Here is an 18162-nt window from a genome sequence, read left to right on the forward strand (position 1 = left end):
TCTTATACGTCAACAAAGATGATGTCACGCATCAAGGGTTCACAGAAAGAAGAAACGATGGTAGAGCCGCTTCGCACATCGCTCTTACTAATTTAATTCCGCCGGTCAATTAAGGTACTTTCAGTAACATAACTACCTAGCAATGATCGGATATTTGGCGTCGTTATAAGAATATTATTGAAATGACGTTCTCTTACACTAGTTATGTGTTTGGTTTATGTTGTCATTTACGTCTCAATCAGAGGTTTAGCGCCAAGATCAACGTATCGTGACATCTTCTACACATCGATGCAAGAGGAACCCATTAAGAGGAAAATTATCTCTCTTAAACAGATATGAACAGAACCGAGACTAAAAAGGTTCGTTAGATTTCATTTCAACATTCTTGATTTTTCTCCGATAAAACATGGAATCCATCAACGATGAATTTCCTCTAGAGATAATGGTGATGATCTTCTCTCATTACATCGAAACTGAAGGACCGGTGAAGTTTCTGAGGAACGTTTCGCCAGTCTGCAAGCAATGGAGGAGTCTGTGCTCAGTTCCTATTCTGTGGGAAAAAGTCAGCTGGAAATCGATGTGCTGGAACTTTGAACACTTGCTCAGATTGGCCGAAAGAGGATATCTTTCATCCACTCGAACCCTGGACCTATCGACTGAGGACACTGAAGATTCGCCCAAGATGACTGTCAGAAATTTCATTCAAGTCATTCCTTACTGTCACAATGTGAAATCGCTTGATATTTCTCACAACGAGTTGATGACTGGAAAGATGATGCAGTTTCTGGCAGAAAACTTTCAGAGCATGGAAAAACTGGTATTGCGTTCACCAGACTGTAACTCCGAGGGACACCCTTTACGTTGTCCTCGGATGGTATCGTTGACGGCGTTAGAACCGATTTTCAAGGGATTCCGACAAACTTTGACGCATTTGTATTTGAGGTGTCACTTCACTCGTGACGATGCGTTGGTCTCGAAAATAGCTCGATCTTTCCCGACTCTCGTAGAGTTCCATTTAATCAATTACCGATTCTGCTCCGAATCGACCGAGTATTACTCTTTTCCAATCGGTGAGCTTCACGCTGGATGTCCAAAACTACAAGTGCTAGAATTTTCTTTTTGCAAATTTGAGTTATCGAAAAAGCTCGAAGAAGGCTTCAGAGAAATGAAAAGATTCGTAGCAGTTGGATGTAATTTCAAAGACCTCGACGTGATCAAGATCTTCGGGAACTCGACGCAATTGCGACATCTGGAAATTAGCAGATCCAACAACGTTATATTGCGTCACATACACGATATCCCATCGGACAAAGTCGAAGTCTTCCGCATCGGATACTTCCTAAAATATTCCAAGCCTCTTGAAATAGCTGTGAAAAAATGGAGACGAACATTGAAAAGACTTTCGATCTACGCATCTTGTGACGTTACTGGAATCATTAAAGCCTTTCTGGAGAATAACCAGGACCCTGTAATCGAGAAAATTGCTCTATACGGCCTCGTCGACACAACATACCTAAAATTATTGATACGCGATTGTAAGAAGCTCAATTCCTTGACTTTCCCATATGAAAAATTGAACAGACCACTAAAGGTTTGCAAAAATCGTGAAGAAGTTGAGAAATTGATGGATAATTTTTGAATTTCTGCTGCTTTTGTATGAAGATTGGGATTTCGTCATCCACAATTACATGGAAATATACAGAATGTTTAATAAATGTGACGTGGGAATAAAACTTCTTGATCATGTTATCCGAAGAATTGATAGGTAATACCTTTTGGATTTATTCATTTTGTCACTGCAGGGTTTACATAATTAAACTTTCCTCTGTTCTGAACTGTCTGCGACCGTAACTATTCATCTGGTATCTACGAAACTGAGTATTGAAATGAAATTTCAGTAAGCTTCAATGAAAATTTCTTGAGTATAGTAAAAGCATGATTATCAGAGCCTCGGTCAGCCTAGTTTCGGGCTTCCCGAGGCGATTTTCATAAATTGATTTTAAAAATTAGTTGCCGACAAATACCTTGCACTCCGACAAACTGGTTCGTAGAATGGCGCATCGTATAACGAGAGTTTCACAGGTTGTGTAGTTAGAGACTTGGATATGTGTTTTCTAAAATGGGTGATATCGCCCGTTTGGACTGAGTGATGTTACGGACCACGAATGTAGTAGAAGTTGCAGATGCAGCACGGGAATTTATGGGCTGGCTAGCCAGGAAAGAGATAAGATTTTTTTTTTCTTTTGAAAAACATGTTGATGAGAAGATTGTCATTTTATTAATAACTCCGTAATATCGGGCATATTGTTCAAAAATGGAAAGAAAATAAGAAGTTCAAGTTTCGTAGCTACTGCAATTCAAAAGGAAGAAATAGTTCCCCGTAACTTCTTTCGTTTTCTAGCGTTAGTTGTATATATATTTTTTCGCAGGAGAATTGCTGTGAATTTCACTGACCCCTCTCTCCGAAGAGAACAGGCATATGCACAACTTATTACGGGAGTTAGAGTCTATGTCAAAAATCACTGCAGAATATCTCGACCGTATTCAAAGGCGGAGGTACAGAAATTGTTCACGTTCATGTATTGTGAAAATGTTTTCCGATGAAAGAAGAAATACAGATAAAAAAAATAGACTTCGCGTATAAAGTTTGGCAGAGAACTATCCGTCAGATCATCACAGGGTGCGGAATCTTCGTTTTTATCGTCATCTGGGCTGTCATCGCCATTGTCACTTTCAAAGAGGATATCATCTTCAGTTTCGTGCATCGCATTGCTGATGCAACACTTTTGAAGGATCGGATGATAATTTGGGTGGAAACAGAATTCCACGCCTCTCTCATGTACAAAATATGCACTAAAATTAAAAAATTATGCCCTCAAAAAAGGAAAACAATAATATGCATATCAAAAGAACTGAATTATGCATTAATAGGAAAAACATATATACGCAAAAATGAAGAAAACATGCATTTAGAAGTGTATAAACATGCATTTAGAAGTGTATAAACATGCATTTAGAAGTGTATAAACATGCACTTGAAAATACTTAAAAATATGACCACACAATAATAATCAATAGTTAAAATATTTTCTTAAAAAAAAAATTAAAGAAATTTAATTAAATTCGTTTAATGTGCCGGAGACGAAACATCCCAGGGGGGCAAAATGACCGTTAACCGGCCAGATGTGGCCATCCGAGCATTTTTCTGCGGCCCGCCGACGATTTTTAGAAAATAGCAACTTTACATGGAAAATACTATTAGATTCACAAAAAACGAAAGTTAAAAAAGTTGTCTGTCCACCGAAATCTGTGCTGCCGTATTCAGAGAACTGTGAGAAAACTTCCAGATTTAATAATAATGCTGCGCATTTTGGTGCATTAAAAGGGCCGTTGTAACGAAATGTGTGGCCAAATTCAGCATCCAAAAGTAGAACAAAAGTAGTACAGAATTTATAAATTAATGTCATAAAAATCCAAATCGACGCTTCACGTTTAACGTCATAAAAATCCGAATCGACATTTAGTCTTTGGGTTATAAAAATCCGAATCGATGTTTCACGTTTAGCGCCATAAAAATCCGAATCGATGTTTCACGTTTAGCGCCATATAAATCCGAATCGACATTTCATCTGTGGGTCATATAAATCCGAATCGACATTTAGTCATTGGGTCATATAAATCCGAATCGACATTTCATCTGTGGGTCATAAAAATCCGAATCGACATTTAGTCTTTGGGTCATAAAAATCCGAATCGACATTTCATCTGTGGGTCATAAAAATCCGAATCGACATTTAGTCTTTGGGTCATAAAAATCCGAATCGACATTTCATCTGTGGGTCATAAAAATCCGAATCGACATTTAGTCTTTGGGTCATAAAAATCCGAATCGACGTTTCACGTTTAGCGCCATATAAATCCTAATCGACATTTCATTTGAGCATAAGGAGACGTCCAAAACAAAGAACCTCTTAATGAGCAGACGACAGACAGAAAAGACGGTTTGTTCGGTTCCGTACACGCTAAGCTCACAAGCAGAACTGAAAGTTGGAACTGCCAGTTCAGTTATTTTTTCCGAACACAAGGAGACGTCCAAAACAAGTAACCAGAGTAGCAGACGACAGAGATTCATCGAGTTTATATTAGTGGAGGGAGCATCCAGCCGTCGCGACTGCAGCGACATCAAATGCAAGGAAATCACGTGACTCGATGAAAACAAAGTTCCCGCCTGGCAATTCGCCCATACAAATGTACCGTTCGGTCTCTAAATATTGCGTTTTAAAGATTAAAAAAAAGGATAAAGAACTAATCTAAAGGTGAAAAAAGATTAAATTATTTATTTCATTAATGCTGAAATTATTTCTTTCATTGATTCTGAAATTATATCTTGTTAATTCTGGAATTGTCTTTTTAATTAATTTTAGAATTATCTTTCATTAACGCTGAAATTTTTTGTTTCTTTCATTAATGCTGAAATTATTTGTTTCATTAATGCTGAAATTATTTGTTTCATTAATGCTGAAATTATTTGTTTCATTAATGCTGAAATTATTTGTTTCATTAATGCTGAAATTATTTCTTTCATTGATTCTGAAATTATATCTTGTTAATTCTGGAATTGTCTTTTTAATTAATTTTAGAATTATCTTTCATTAACGCTGAAATTTTTTGTTTCTTTCATTAATGCTGAAATTATTTGTTTCATTAATGCTGAAATTATTTGTTTCATTAATGCTGAAATTATTTGTTTCATTAATGCTGAAATTATTTGTTTCATTAATTCTGCAATTATCTTTTTCATTAATTCTGCAATTATCTTTTTCATTAATTCTGCAATTATCTTTTTCATTAATTCTGCAATTATCTTTTTCATTAATGCTGAAATTATCTTTTTCATTAATGCTGAAATTACCTTTTTCATTAATGCTGAAATTACCTTTTTCATTAATGCTGAAATTATCTTTTTCATTAATGCTGAAATTACCTTTTTCATTAATGCTGCAATGATCTCTTTCATCAAATTTGGAATTATCCCATCGATGCTGAAATTATTTTTTCATTTATTGTTTTAAACTCCTGTTGATGCCATCACTCTCTACCAGTTTTGAGAGTGAATACGCAGTATGTAACAAAATAAAGAAATGTAAATTTTTTAATGGTTCCCCCCCCCCCGTCTTCTTCATTACAATTAGAAAGTTGTTGCCCTGTCACTTCTTTGCCAACAAAAAAAACTCCCGTGTTTTTAGCCGTGTGTAATGTACTGCATTAATGTAACGTATGTAATAACTGCGTAAATGGTGTCCTGTGAGTGTATTTTCACAATGTCAAAACACAGTGTGTAACAACATAAAAAAAAATCTACATTTTTATACGTTCCCCCCTCTGCTCTAACTTCCAGTTAGGAATTTGTTGTCCTAACTTCTCTGATGAGGAAAAAATCCATGTTGCTGAGTGTGACATTCACAGAGATATTCAAACTCGAAAAAAGAACGAAAATTCGGAAATAATAGCGTTAAATGCAAAAAAAAAAACTATCCTACCCGCATTTCTAATGCTGTTCTTCCCCAATTTTCCTCCGCTTTTCGAATTCGAATATCTCTGTGAATGTGGCACTTAGAAACATTGTTTTCGACATCAGAAGAGACAGGACAACAACTTTCTAATTGGAAGTTGAAGAGCACAGGGGGACTCGTATGAAAATATCGATTTTTTTTTTTTTGTTACACACGCACTGTATTTCCATTCTTAAAACTGGTACAGGGTAATTTTTGAACGCCTTTTGAGCATTTTTTATACCACCACGACGGACGGTTGATGGGATAAAAGCCGTACTAGCACTTACAGGGCACCCTGTATATTGTAATGTTAAAGTAAATGCGTACGCATTTATAATAAATAATGTATTACGTCAAGTGATAAATGTTTAGTAATTGTGGAGAAATCAAATCAAATTTATTGTTATCATTTAACAGTACATACAAAAAATAAAGAGAAAAATTTAGCAAGGAGTCAATCAAAAAATGACACATTCTGGTAAATGCTAGTAAAAATTAGTATGGGAAACAGAATAATCAATTAAAATAAAAATTCATGGCAACAGAGGAGTGTCATTCAAAAACATGCTGCAACTAAACATATACATTTTTTAGATGTTGGAATATAAGCAAAAACGACTAGATGCAGCATGTAATTAAATTAAACTGTTACGTTATTTAAGGATTATAATATGAGCAGAGAAGAAACATTAAAACAAATTCTCAGCACCATCAAGTGAGAACATGTATTGCTTGACACATTTTTTAAAGGATGATGAATTAGTATTGTGAGTGATTTCTGGTGGTAATGTATTGTAGAATTTTGGGATAAGGTTAAGTAAAATGTTTCTTCAACAGTGTTTCATGAGGCAACGGAAGTGAATACATATTATTTAGTCTATTTGAAGATCGAGATGTATTTAAAGGCAAGGAGAATTCACCTTTGAATAGGAGGATAATAGATTTATAGAAATATAATTGACGCAATGTAAGTATACCAAGATGTTGATATGAAGTTGTATTGATGGTGTAGTAAAATTATTTGTGATGATTCTAATTATTCTCTTGTGGAGGCTGATTATAGGGTAAAGGGTTGAAAGGTAGTCAGAACCCCAGACGGTTAGACCATATAGTAGGAGTGACTGTAACAAGGAGTAATGAAGAGTTAGTAAAAACGACTGATTCAAGTAGGGTTTGAGACAGTAAAATTTATAAATTGTCAGCCGTAATCTTTTTTGCGAGTACTTGACATGACGCTTCCATTTAAGATTGCGATAAAAAATATACATTATTTTATTTTCAAATTAGTTACATTATTTTCAGTAGATTTATTTCAATTTTCTTCATTTACATACGAGATAATTACATAATTTTACGCATTATATGAATTGAAGTCGCATTAAGCGGTTTGAAGATGTTTATGAAATCTGATTATATATTATTTTCGATTTCCTCGAGGGAACTTCATCTTTCCTCTTTCGTGAGTTAATTTGCATATACACGAGCTGCTGTTTGTCAGGAAATTACCTAATTAGGGGCTTGTCACTCACACAAAGCCGTTGCTCGAAAACTTCAACGGATTTCTCTAGCGAATTTCATGAAATCTGAGCGAGTTCAAAAAAGATTATCAATTATTAGAAATAATTCTTAAATAATCTCCGACGAATTCAGTAATGAATTAACGGAATTAGCGATATATTATTAGATGATGATGTTTCAATAACATCGGATATAGGAATAAAGAGGAAACTTTGAATGGTATTTACTTTTGGAAACTAAAAGCTATTTATACTGAATGCGAAATTGCCACGAACGAACTCTGCTTCTGTGATGTATTCGAAATTAGTAAATTAGTGATTTTCGGTAGTAATATCAAATACTTAGAAAAGAAATCACGAGTATCACTCATTAATTCAAATATTACACAGTCGAATCGCGTTTTAATGAATACTGTTATAACGAAAAAATCTCGTTTTAACGTAGATATTTCTAACCCCATAGTCAAATAACAAGTTATTTCGATGGCCGTACTCTCGTGAGCAAGAGCTTTAACCAAGTATAACAACCCGAGCTTTTTTGATGAGCTTTTCTTCCGAGCATCAACAATATAACTTCCTTTTGACGAATTCTGACCTCCATCCATGATCTCCTATCAGACAAATTTCATGATAGTATCATTTTATCGATTTTTAATGACGTGTAACTTATTTAGAATGTTATCAAACTTACCAACAACGGTTGGGTATTGTGCATAATCTTCGGTAAAAGCGATAAAATTGTCGAACTTACCGAGACGATAGGCAATTATGGGTAGTAGCCGATTTCATCCATTTCTCAAGATGTCGCAGATTAACAAGAAAAAAAAAAAACCACATAAAGTTCTCGAACTTTGTGAGGGTTGGTTCATTCCTGTGCCACAGGAAGTGTGGCACTCATTGTCGTGAAGTGGCACGGATCTGGGTTTCTTATTCTATCTAAAGAGATAGTAGCATTTATTTGATTTCATTGATTGATAGGCACAAGCTGCTCTACGGACACTTCGATACCTCGACATACGATTACACGATTGAATGGACGCTTGTGTCTGGCAACCCGTGAAATTGCTTTTGGCTGGAGACATTCGTTCACGCTGTTTTTAATCCAGTAACTTGGGTAGGGAGGGCATCGGGGTAGGCCTTTCTTTCTGTATAGAACGCCAGAATGGAAAAGTGTAGTCATTCTGCAAACACAAACACAAACCGTTACTCAAGTCGAGCATTTTATATGCATTTAACTTGATCAAACATAATACCAGCTTCCATTTTTACTTGTATATTCGTAAAAAACAATTTTATAAACATATTCCATTCATAATATAAAATAAACGATATTTCGTAATTTCTGCCGCGAATTATTACTAGAAATTTTCGGTGAATTACAAGTTGGTGGATGAGAGAGAGTCAAATAGGAAATTCCTCGATTTTAATTTGTCTATGTTGGTTTGGGTACGGGGGGTCCCAGGCTCCACTGCATAGAAGAAAGCAGGGAGGATATATGTCTGGTAGCACTGGTGACGGACATGACGGGTGAAGTTTTTCAGGTTACGATGAAGCAAAAAGGGTTTTTGGAGACATTTATTAAAAAATCAACATGAAGATTCCAGAGGAGATCGGAAGAGATTATAATGACCAGGTATTTATAAGGGGGTAACCTCAGATACCAAAAAGTTATATATAACATAATGAAATAAATCCAGATATGTCTAAATAATGTTCAGACTTACATATTTCGACCAATAAGCCGATAACCGGAGCCCAGACCGAAAATAAACAAAACTGAGACCATATAGATATTGGGTTTTTTCTACCATCAAAAGATTCGAACATTTTGTTGTTTGACGTGAATAGCGTTTTTTTCTCTTCGATATTGTATTATTATATTGAACATTATCATTGAGAATCTGAAATTGCTTTTTGAAATATTTGAACTTGCCATGTACGATTGATTGAACAAATATTCAATAGGTAGCAGCAAAGTGTTTAACTATGATATTAATATTTAAATTATTCTATCTACGGCAACGCAACAACTTTCTAATTGGAAGTTAGAGGACAAGAGCACCCGGGTAAAATTTTTGATTTTTTTTACTTTGTGACACACTGTATTTTTACTCTCGAAACTGGTACCGGGTGATTTATGCACTACTATACGGTTGGGTAGCACATGCACATCTGGGGAACATTAACCCCTTTGCTATCAGGGACGTAATATTGGGCCCAAATGCCAGTGGAATAAATTCAATCCAGCTGACTGTGATGATAGTTAATGTGTAGCAAAGGTGCTCAACCTTTGGGACAGCGCGGGCCACTTAAGTGATCTGTAAATGAGCCGCATGTTACTCAAGCGGTCTGTAAAGGTGTCGCGGGCCGCATGATTCATCTGAAACTGTTTCGCGGCTTACTCAAGTAATTTGTACGTATGCCGCGGATCGCATAAGTAATCTGGGAATGTACTGCGAGCCACTTAAAAAATGTCAAACTTCACCGCGGGTCACTTAAGTGATCTGTAGCTATGCCGCGGGTCGATATATTTGGTATATATGATGTATGAACCGTGGGGGAGGGGGGGGGAGAAAGATTCAATAGAAAAATACTTCTCCATTTCTGTCAAAAAATTGTTATTTTTGTTATATTTTCCATTACAGTAATTACTTCTCGAAGATACGCGATAAGTGAGACCGACAGTAAGTCGGGGTAAAATTTCGCATGCAAATGAATATCAGTAAAGTGGGACCGACATTTAAGGAAAGCGCCACCTGTGTTTTTCCTTCTCACCACGACCACACTACTGCGTATATACAGTCAAATCTCGACAGTGGAATGTGCAGCAGGGGACAAAATACTTCGAGTTATCTTGAGTTCGTCTTACCGGAAATTCTGATTTCAGAGTCAGATAAAGTACCGTAAAATGGCACAACTTTCTGAAGTTTTTAAGGAGTATCTCCTTCTATTAGGTACTCATTTGTCTGACGGTTTTACTCATCATACCTACATATCTAACCTACCCCTCCTGTGGCACTATCTTGTACCCACTGTGGGTCACAATTTTTTCTGCCTTTAAAATGCATTATAAACTCAATGTAGTACATTCTTGTCACTGCTTTTATCGTTTCTACGCACGTGCTTTAATCAAAAACCTCCAAATATTATATTTATTTTTACGTTTTTCTAAATTAAAGAGTGAAAAATGATAGAAAAACAATGAAAACAAGTTCAATTAAAATTCTTCTGTCCAGGAACTGTTGGTAGGTTTGATATCTTTCAATCTTTGACAATTTCAAACCCCTCCTTATGAAGAACACTCACGGTTTCGTGTCGACTAGGTACATGCTGTTGGTCGCATGTTTGGTGGTCTGGCCATGAATGAAAGTGAATTTCGATGAATGCCATACCACTTTTGCACCTCACGTCAAGAAATTTCCTTCTCCATGATCTCTGTCAAAACCTTCTCCAGGAGTTCATCTGCCGATACGGACGTCCACCAGCTTTTCTTCGGTTCTTACGTGACAACAAGGAAACGGAAAAAAGAGATAAAAATATGGAAATTCGGGAAAACATGGTGGCACAAAAGTTCTGATTCTTGATAACAAGTGATACTACGGGTAAACAAAACAAAAAAAGCATTTAGAAACAGCCAACGCATCAATTTGTAGTAGATAAGTTAGAAATGAACATATACAGGGTGATTCGAAAAGATGGAAAAAAACTTTAAGAGGTGATAGTACGCAACAATACAAACAATTGTCAATCGCAGAATACATGGTCTAACATGAAACGCAAACGCGCGTTTCATATCAATTTTAAAAATGCTCAAAAGGCGTTCAAATATTACCCTGTAGCCGTTTCAAGGGTGAAAATGCAATATGTCGCAAAATAAAACACCTACTTTTCTGTACCGTCCCTTCCTCCCTGATCATGATGTTTTTTTCATAATTTTATGGCGGTCATGTTGCTGTCGTGACTACATTAAAAACGATTGCATTCCTCACATGTTACGATCAATTCACAGCAACTCAATTAACATTAATTCAGACAATGGACAATTATTATCTCTTATGAAAAACGGCAAACCATTTAATTGATTGAAATGAAGTCCATCGCACATTCTTAAATGTAATGAGTGTCTCATTAGATGCAACGTTCATTAATTTATTGTGTAATGGCTAACAAGTGATCTGTGAATGTGCCGCGATTTTCTAAAACGATTTAGTCGAAAGTCAAAAAGTCTCATAAAAGTGGCCTGAATATGTATATATTTTTATATGAAGTATCCAAAATCTCCCACATTAGATGGGAAGCGTTTCACCAGAAAGAGTAGGGTGACTATACGTCCCGTATTTCCCGGGACAGTGCCGGTTTTTTCTGTTTTGTTTGGCGACATTTTTAGTGAAAGTGTCCTGGTTTTTCCCGTCTTTTACACGAAGCTTACCTGAATTTTTATTCATTATTAAAGTCAAAGAATGAAATTATTTTCACACTCATAAATTAGATTATCATAATTACACTTATAAATAAGAATATTAATCTCTCACATTTGTGTTAGTGAACGTTTTATTTCGTGGAATTCATTTAAATGCACTGCAATGCACAGTAATGCTTTATTTCCCGCCATTTTGAATTTCACGTAATTTCTCAAAATTTGGCAACTTTTTTTACATTTGGCGTCGTTTTTATCGATAATTGGCAATGTCCCGTATTTCGAATCCCTATTGCCCGTATTTCTTTTGAGGAGATATGGTCAGTCAAAGAAAGAGTCATCTTCGCTACAGGCAATAGCCTTAGATGCTGAAAACCCTGAATAATAAAGTCAAGTCAAGTCAATCCCACAAATAGGGCCGGGGCTGTCACACCGCAACTTGCTGCAGTTGCAGTGTCTCAACGTTAAAGTTTATTCATATATATTTATATTTTATAAATATATATAATATACTATATATATATATATATATATTCACACTTTTTTTAAATATAATGAATCACAGATGGCGCTGCATCAAGACAATATCGACATAACCATGTCTACTGTAGCTTGTTTCGATAGTTTTACATATATATTTATTTATTAATTATATATATATTAATATTATATAATTGATATAGATATATGTTACGGTAAAAGGCCGAAAAACGCTTGTAAGCAAATACATTTCACCAAGCACTTTGGTAAGTGCTGAAATTTAGCAACTTCCATAAAATTTGAATTCTCGTCATTTATTGATCATAACCATCCTGATGCTGATTGAAATCATAATTAATTAACTAATTACTCATTCAAATTCGTGAAAATTAGTGATGCGATTTATCCAACTTTCATAAATTCGAAAGTTTGCCATTTATCAATCACATCGATCCTGATGCTAATTACGATCCTAATTAGTTAACTCATTAGTCATTTGAATTCGTGAAAATTTGTCAAATTGTGAATTTCCTGATATTTATAAATTTGCCATCCTGATGCTAATTGAAATCATAATCGATTAACTAATTAGTCATTCAAATTCGTGAAAATTAATAGAATTACGAATTTAGTAGCACATGTGTATCATGGGCCATATGTGAGATGAATATTCCTATTTGATAGTCGTAATTATCGTATTATGGTTTATGAGTTAGAAAAACAGTTTTAATACTTGATTTCAATGAAGAATAAAAGATTTAGAAGAAGCCCTTAAATTAGGTTCCGACCGAGGGATGGGACAAAGAGCCAAAAAAAATATTGCCAAACATATCTGTACATATAGCATGACTCATTATCATATTGGAAGATTACGGGCCCAACGAGGGAGGCAATCAGCATGTATCAACGCACATAATTAGCAACGATGGATTTATGGCCGTATTGGTAGTTTACATTATGCACACAATAAATATAGTCAATCAATTACACTGTAAAAAATGATACCAATAATCTACAACATGAACATGTCTTCTCATGCATTTATATCACGACGATTTCATACATGGTTTTTTCTCCACGTGGATATTTGAAATGATTGAATTGGCGTGAGTTCAAGACAGAGCAGGTCACGTCTCGAAAAAAGTCGTGAATACTTCCGAGAATTCTTTTCTTGTTCGGTGGAACTTATCGTAACTTCCATTTCCTGGAAGAAACCAGGGTGAAAAGAAGCCAGACTTGAAACAGGAAAAGAAATAAGAGAACGGTGGGAATATCCTGAAGGGAATGACAAAATGGAATTCTTGTTCCGTCGCAGAATATCACGAATTCTTTCTTCAACGTCTATCACAAGTTTCCTCTTATTTCTCCGAACTTCACTCAAGTACAAAAATGTATTATTTTTCAAGATTTTATTCACGAAACAGCAACGTCCAGAGAATGTCCGTCTTGCATCTATTGTATGCGAATCTTATCATCATTGCGAGGGAGGGTACGGTGACCTTTTCTTTTTACTGTGTCATCTATAGTAACATGGAAATGATTGTTTCCCAAATAAAAAACTAAAAGACATGAATGCAATTCAGAAACACATTCAAGCTAGAAGGCGTCTTGATTATCCAAATACTGAACCGAAAGCATATCAATAACATCTTTAAAAATGTTGAGTAATCCAATGATTTCAAATATTTAATAAAATTGTTATTTTCGAAATCTCACAGTAAAACCTGTCTTTAACGGAAAAAATCTTGGTCCCATGATTTCAATGTCAAAATACATATTATAAAACCCGGTCAATACGGAACCTGCGTAATGCGGAAAGGAAAATTCTACTCTTAACTGAAAATTTCACACAAACACAACGAGTGTTTCGCGAGCGATTTGAATCATACAATCATTTCAATCACACCATGGTCATTTTCTGCACGCGAGGGGTAATTAGACCGGGACCTACAATTTATTGCCGATTCCGAACGGCAGCCTTTTTTTATGCTCATCGTGAAGTTGGTGCGCTAACCCCTTGATGTGTGAAACTCCCTTCGGTAGCAATCTTTTTCTATCATCATGTCGCCGTTTTTGCCGTTCCCCTGTGTCAGGAAAGTTTTCTCGCAAGGACGAACCGGGTATCGAACTCATAACACCTCTGAACACCTCTGGAGATATTTTCCTCCGTTTTTCGAATTCAATTCTAAAACTTCTGTGAATGTGGCACTTAGAAACATTTGTTTTGGCATCAGAAGAGACAGGACAACAACTTTCTGATTGGAAGTTGAAGCCCAGGGGACTCGTATGAAAATACAGATTTTTTTTATTTTGTTAGACACAGTATTTCCACTCTTAAAACTGGTACAGGGTAATTTTTGAACGCCTTTTGAGCATTTTTTTATATTAAAACTATACCACCACGACAGACGGTTGATGGGATAAAGGCTGTGCTAGCACTTACAGGGCACCCTGTACATTGTAATGTTAAAGTAAATGCGTCGGCATTTTTAATAAATAATGTATTACGTCAAGTGATAAGTGTTTAGTAATTGTGGAGAAAACATGCATTATTTTATTCGTTTTCAAATTAGTTACATTATTTCCAATTGATTTATTTCTATTTTATTTCATTTAAATACGAGATAATTACATAATTTTACGCATTATATGAAGTGAAGTCGCATTAAGCGGTTTGAAGGTGTTTCTGAAGTCTGATCAAACATTATTTTCGTATTCCTCGAGGGAATTTCATCTTCCCTCTCCCTCTTTCGTGAGTTAATTTGCATATACACGAGCTCCTGTTCTTCGGGAAATTACCTAATTAGAGGCTTGTCACTCACGCGAAGCCGTTGATCGAAAATTTCAACGGATTTCTCTAGTGAATTTCTCGAAATCTGTGCGAGTTCAAAAAAGATTATCTACCAATTATTAGAAATAATTATTAAATATCTTCGACGAATTCAGTGATGAATTGACGAAATTAGTGATACATTATTAGGTGATGATGTTTCAATAACATCGAATATAGGAATAAAGAGGAAACGTTGAGTGGGATTTACTTTTGGAAACTAAAAGCTATTTATACTGAATGCAAATTGCCGCGAACGAACTCTGCGCTCCATTCGAAATTATTAAATTAGTAATTTACGGAAGTGATTCTCAAATCTTTAGGAAATAATCCACGAGTATCACTCATAAATTCAAGAATTACACAGTCGAATCCCGTTTTAACGAATACTGTTGTAGCGAAAAAATCCCTTGACAACGTAAATTTTTCTAACCCCCATAATTCACATAGGAACAATGCAAAAACCTAGAATTTGTTTATAACGAAGTGATTTCTCCGGTTTCTTGGTGTTTGTTATAACGGGATCCGGCTGTATAGATTATTCAAACCCGAGCCAAAACTAAGCAATATTTTTTTCCCCGATTGATTTATGTTTATTGTATGTCAAAATGCTCTTTAAAAATAAAAAAAAGTGTCATTAGTGGACAAAATGTTTGGTTCCATTTGTTTCCGTTATCGGGAGGTTCTACTGTACAATAATGTAGGGTCATTTAATTAGTTTCGTTAAATAAAACATCAAGTGAAATTACTGACTTTTTACTCAAATTTCAATCGGATTGATCGATTCAACTAAAATTTGAAACTGCGATTAACACTTAAGCGATTAATCAAGCCTTATTTATAAGAAAATATTATATTAGAGAAAATTGATGAATTTAAGAAAGTACACTCCGTCGCTTGTGAACATATTCTGTTAAAGGATCTCTTCCCCAGAAAACGGTCGCATGGTGCAGGTTTCGAGGGCAAACATCCCGTATTCCTAGGGAACGAGTAATGCTAAATATCATGTATAATTCTTATCACAAAATTGCAGGCGGGCCTCGGGGAAAAAACCCATTCACCTTCAGCATCTTTACCTCTGTAAAAGAGATATTTTCATAGCATTGCTTAATAGACGAATATGGTGTGCATAATTTTATTTCGTGACAAAGTTTAGATAAATTTTGAAATTTATGTATTTCAATCGATAAAATCTTACGATATAAATTGTAGTTTCAATCAATTCGTTTTATTTTTCAAGTTAATGTACGAATATCATTTGTTAATACGAAATGAAATTAAGTTTGCATTCGAAAATATAACATCCCATTTATCGATATCTATCGATACTGATTTCAATAGATGACGCCCCATACAACTTCAAGTTTTACGAAACTGATCAGCTAGTGCAATATCAATCCGTATATTTCGATGGATTTTTCTACATAAAACATCAATTTTTTTCCAAAGTTTATTCTTGAAAGAAACCAGAATTTAAAAAAAAATTGTAGGAAATTAAAACTTTTAAATATTGTACAAATTATTTTTATACAAATATCCATTATAGAAATTTACGTAATATATGAGAAGATATTGCGGGTGCGGTTTCTCACTTAATGACGTTAACGTGAATAGGTATCGTTAACTGACTAATCTGATCGTGTTTGCTAAAATATGTAGTAGTAATGGCCCGGCAACTAAAAAACTGCGAATTTGACTGAAAACTGTCAGAAATAATTTATTTTCAAAAAAGCATTTCGGAAATAACGAGAGACAACTTCAGAATTATTGAGAAATAATGAGTGAAGTAATTTCAGAACTATTACTTTTAGAAAACGAAAACCATTCGCTATTCAGGAAAACGCATATTTAATGAAAAAGTATTTGCAAAAATTTTTGAAAGAAACATTTTCATAATTAAAAAATTAACATTGGAATAAAACAATAGCGACAACTATTTCTCAACAAAAATATTTTTTAAGGTTTTATTGAAGTCGTTTAAAAAGTATTTTTAACAGAATCAAGACGCCTTTTAGCTTGAATGTGATTCTGAATTCATGGCTTTTTTGTTTTCAATTTAGAAACCAATCATTTCCTTGCTACCACATGGACGATATAAAATAACCTGCGCACTTTCCCCCGCAGTGATGATAAGATTCGAACAATAGATGAAAGACGGACGTTCTGGACATGACTCCTTTTGTGAACGGAATCTTGGGAAAAAACAGATTCCGTAGAGAGCGAAGTTCGAACGAATGAGGTTTAGGTACCTGTGATATACGTCGAGGAAGAATTCGTGACATTCTGTGACAGAGAAAAAATTCAATTTTGCCTTCTATTTTAGAAAATCTACCTTCCTTTATTGTTTTCTTTGTTTTAAGCCTCTTTTTATCCTAGTTTCTTCTTGAAAATGGGAGTTACGAACAGTCCTGACCCAACAAAGAGATAGTTCTTTAGAAGAAATGGAAAAATTCCGGGAATTATCCACGATGTTTTTGAGCCTTGACCCATTCTTACTTGAATATAAATTACATCGATTCAATCATTTTCAATATCGGTAAGAAAGGTTTTTGAAATCGTCGAATGCTTCCAGCCAGGCTTGTGTTATTCATTAATTTCTCTTTTTTCACCATGACTATATTTATTGTCAGTTGAGCACACAATGAAAGTTATCAATATGGGCCATGAATCGATCGTCGACAATTATGTGCACTGGTACATGCTTATTGTCTTCCATGTTACGTACGGGATTTCCGAACACGATAATGTGTCAGGCTATACGTCCAGAAATGTTTTACAAAATCTATAAGAATAGGACGAGTCTCCGCCATACAGTCCCACCTGTTTTCGAATTTTAAAATGAAATGTCCGTAGGTACAACGGTCTCATCTGTGTATGGTCAGTTGGCCCGATGTGATTAATGTCATCACTCAATGTTATGGGTCTGAATCGAGTTTAATTCTTGAAGTGTGATTAACATTAAACCCAATGTTATAATTAACCTCGTTACTCAATTTCATTTCTCATTCCAAAATCGATCGAAGCGTGTCAAAGATGTCTTAAAAAATATGGAAATTTTCCATAAAAAATGCACGATATGGACGTCTATTAAATCTATTACGATGAAAATGTTAATTAATTGGGTTTTTTTTTCATTCAAAGTAATTCCCTTCTCTTTGGAAAAATCTAGGTAAAGAGTAATTACAGTCATGCAACAAAAGAGCTTCCGGAGAACAAGTTCTTTCAAATTGCAGGTGATTAATAACTTGTGACTCATTAATTTTATTCTTTTTACATTTAAATTCTACGTCCTCTTTATCTCTGCTTAATATCAGAAAGAATTTTGGTGTTCTTATTGTTCTACTTTCAACCTTGAAACATTCC

General features: G+C 34.9%; 1 protein-coding gene across 1 annotated transcript; it reads left to right on the plus strand.

Moving 5' to 3' along the window:
• The first annotated feature begins 406 nt into the window (after positions 1–406).
• LOC149077900 (F-box/LRR-repeat protein 6-like) lies at positions 407–1639 on the plus strand. The gene has a single exon (XM_089242079.1). The coding sequence runs from the start codon at positions 407–409 to the stop codon at positions 1637–1639; it is 1233 nt and encodes a 410-aa protein (XP_089098205.1).
• The last annotated feature ends 16523 nt before the right edge of the window (positions 1640–18162 follow it).

This window comes from Pholcus phalangioides, unplaced genomic scaffold (assembly GCF_987345545.1).
Source record: "Pholcus phalangioides strain wild (caught in Gottingen) unplaced genomic scaffold, Ppha-v1.0 ptg000014l_1, whole genome shotgun sequence".
NCBI lineage: Eukaryota > Metazoa > Arthropoda > Arachnida > Araneae > Pholcidae > Pholcus > Pholcus phalangioides.

Excerpts from the sequence above, each read along its gene's own strand:
- LOC149077900 (XM_089242079.1), top strand. The coding sequence starts at position 407 with ATGGAATCCATCAACGATGAATTTCCTCTAGAGATAATGGTGATGATC.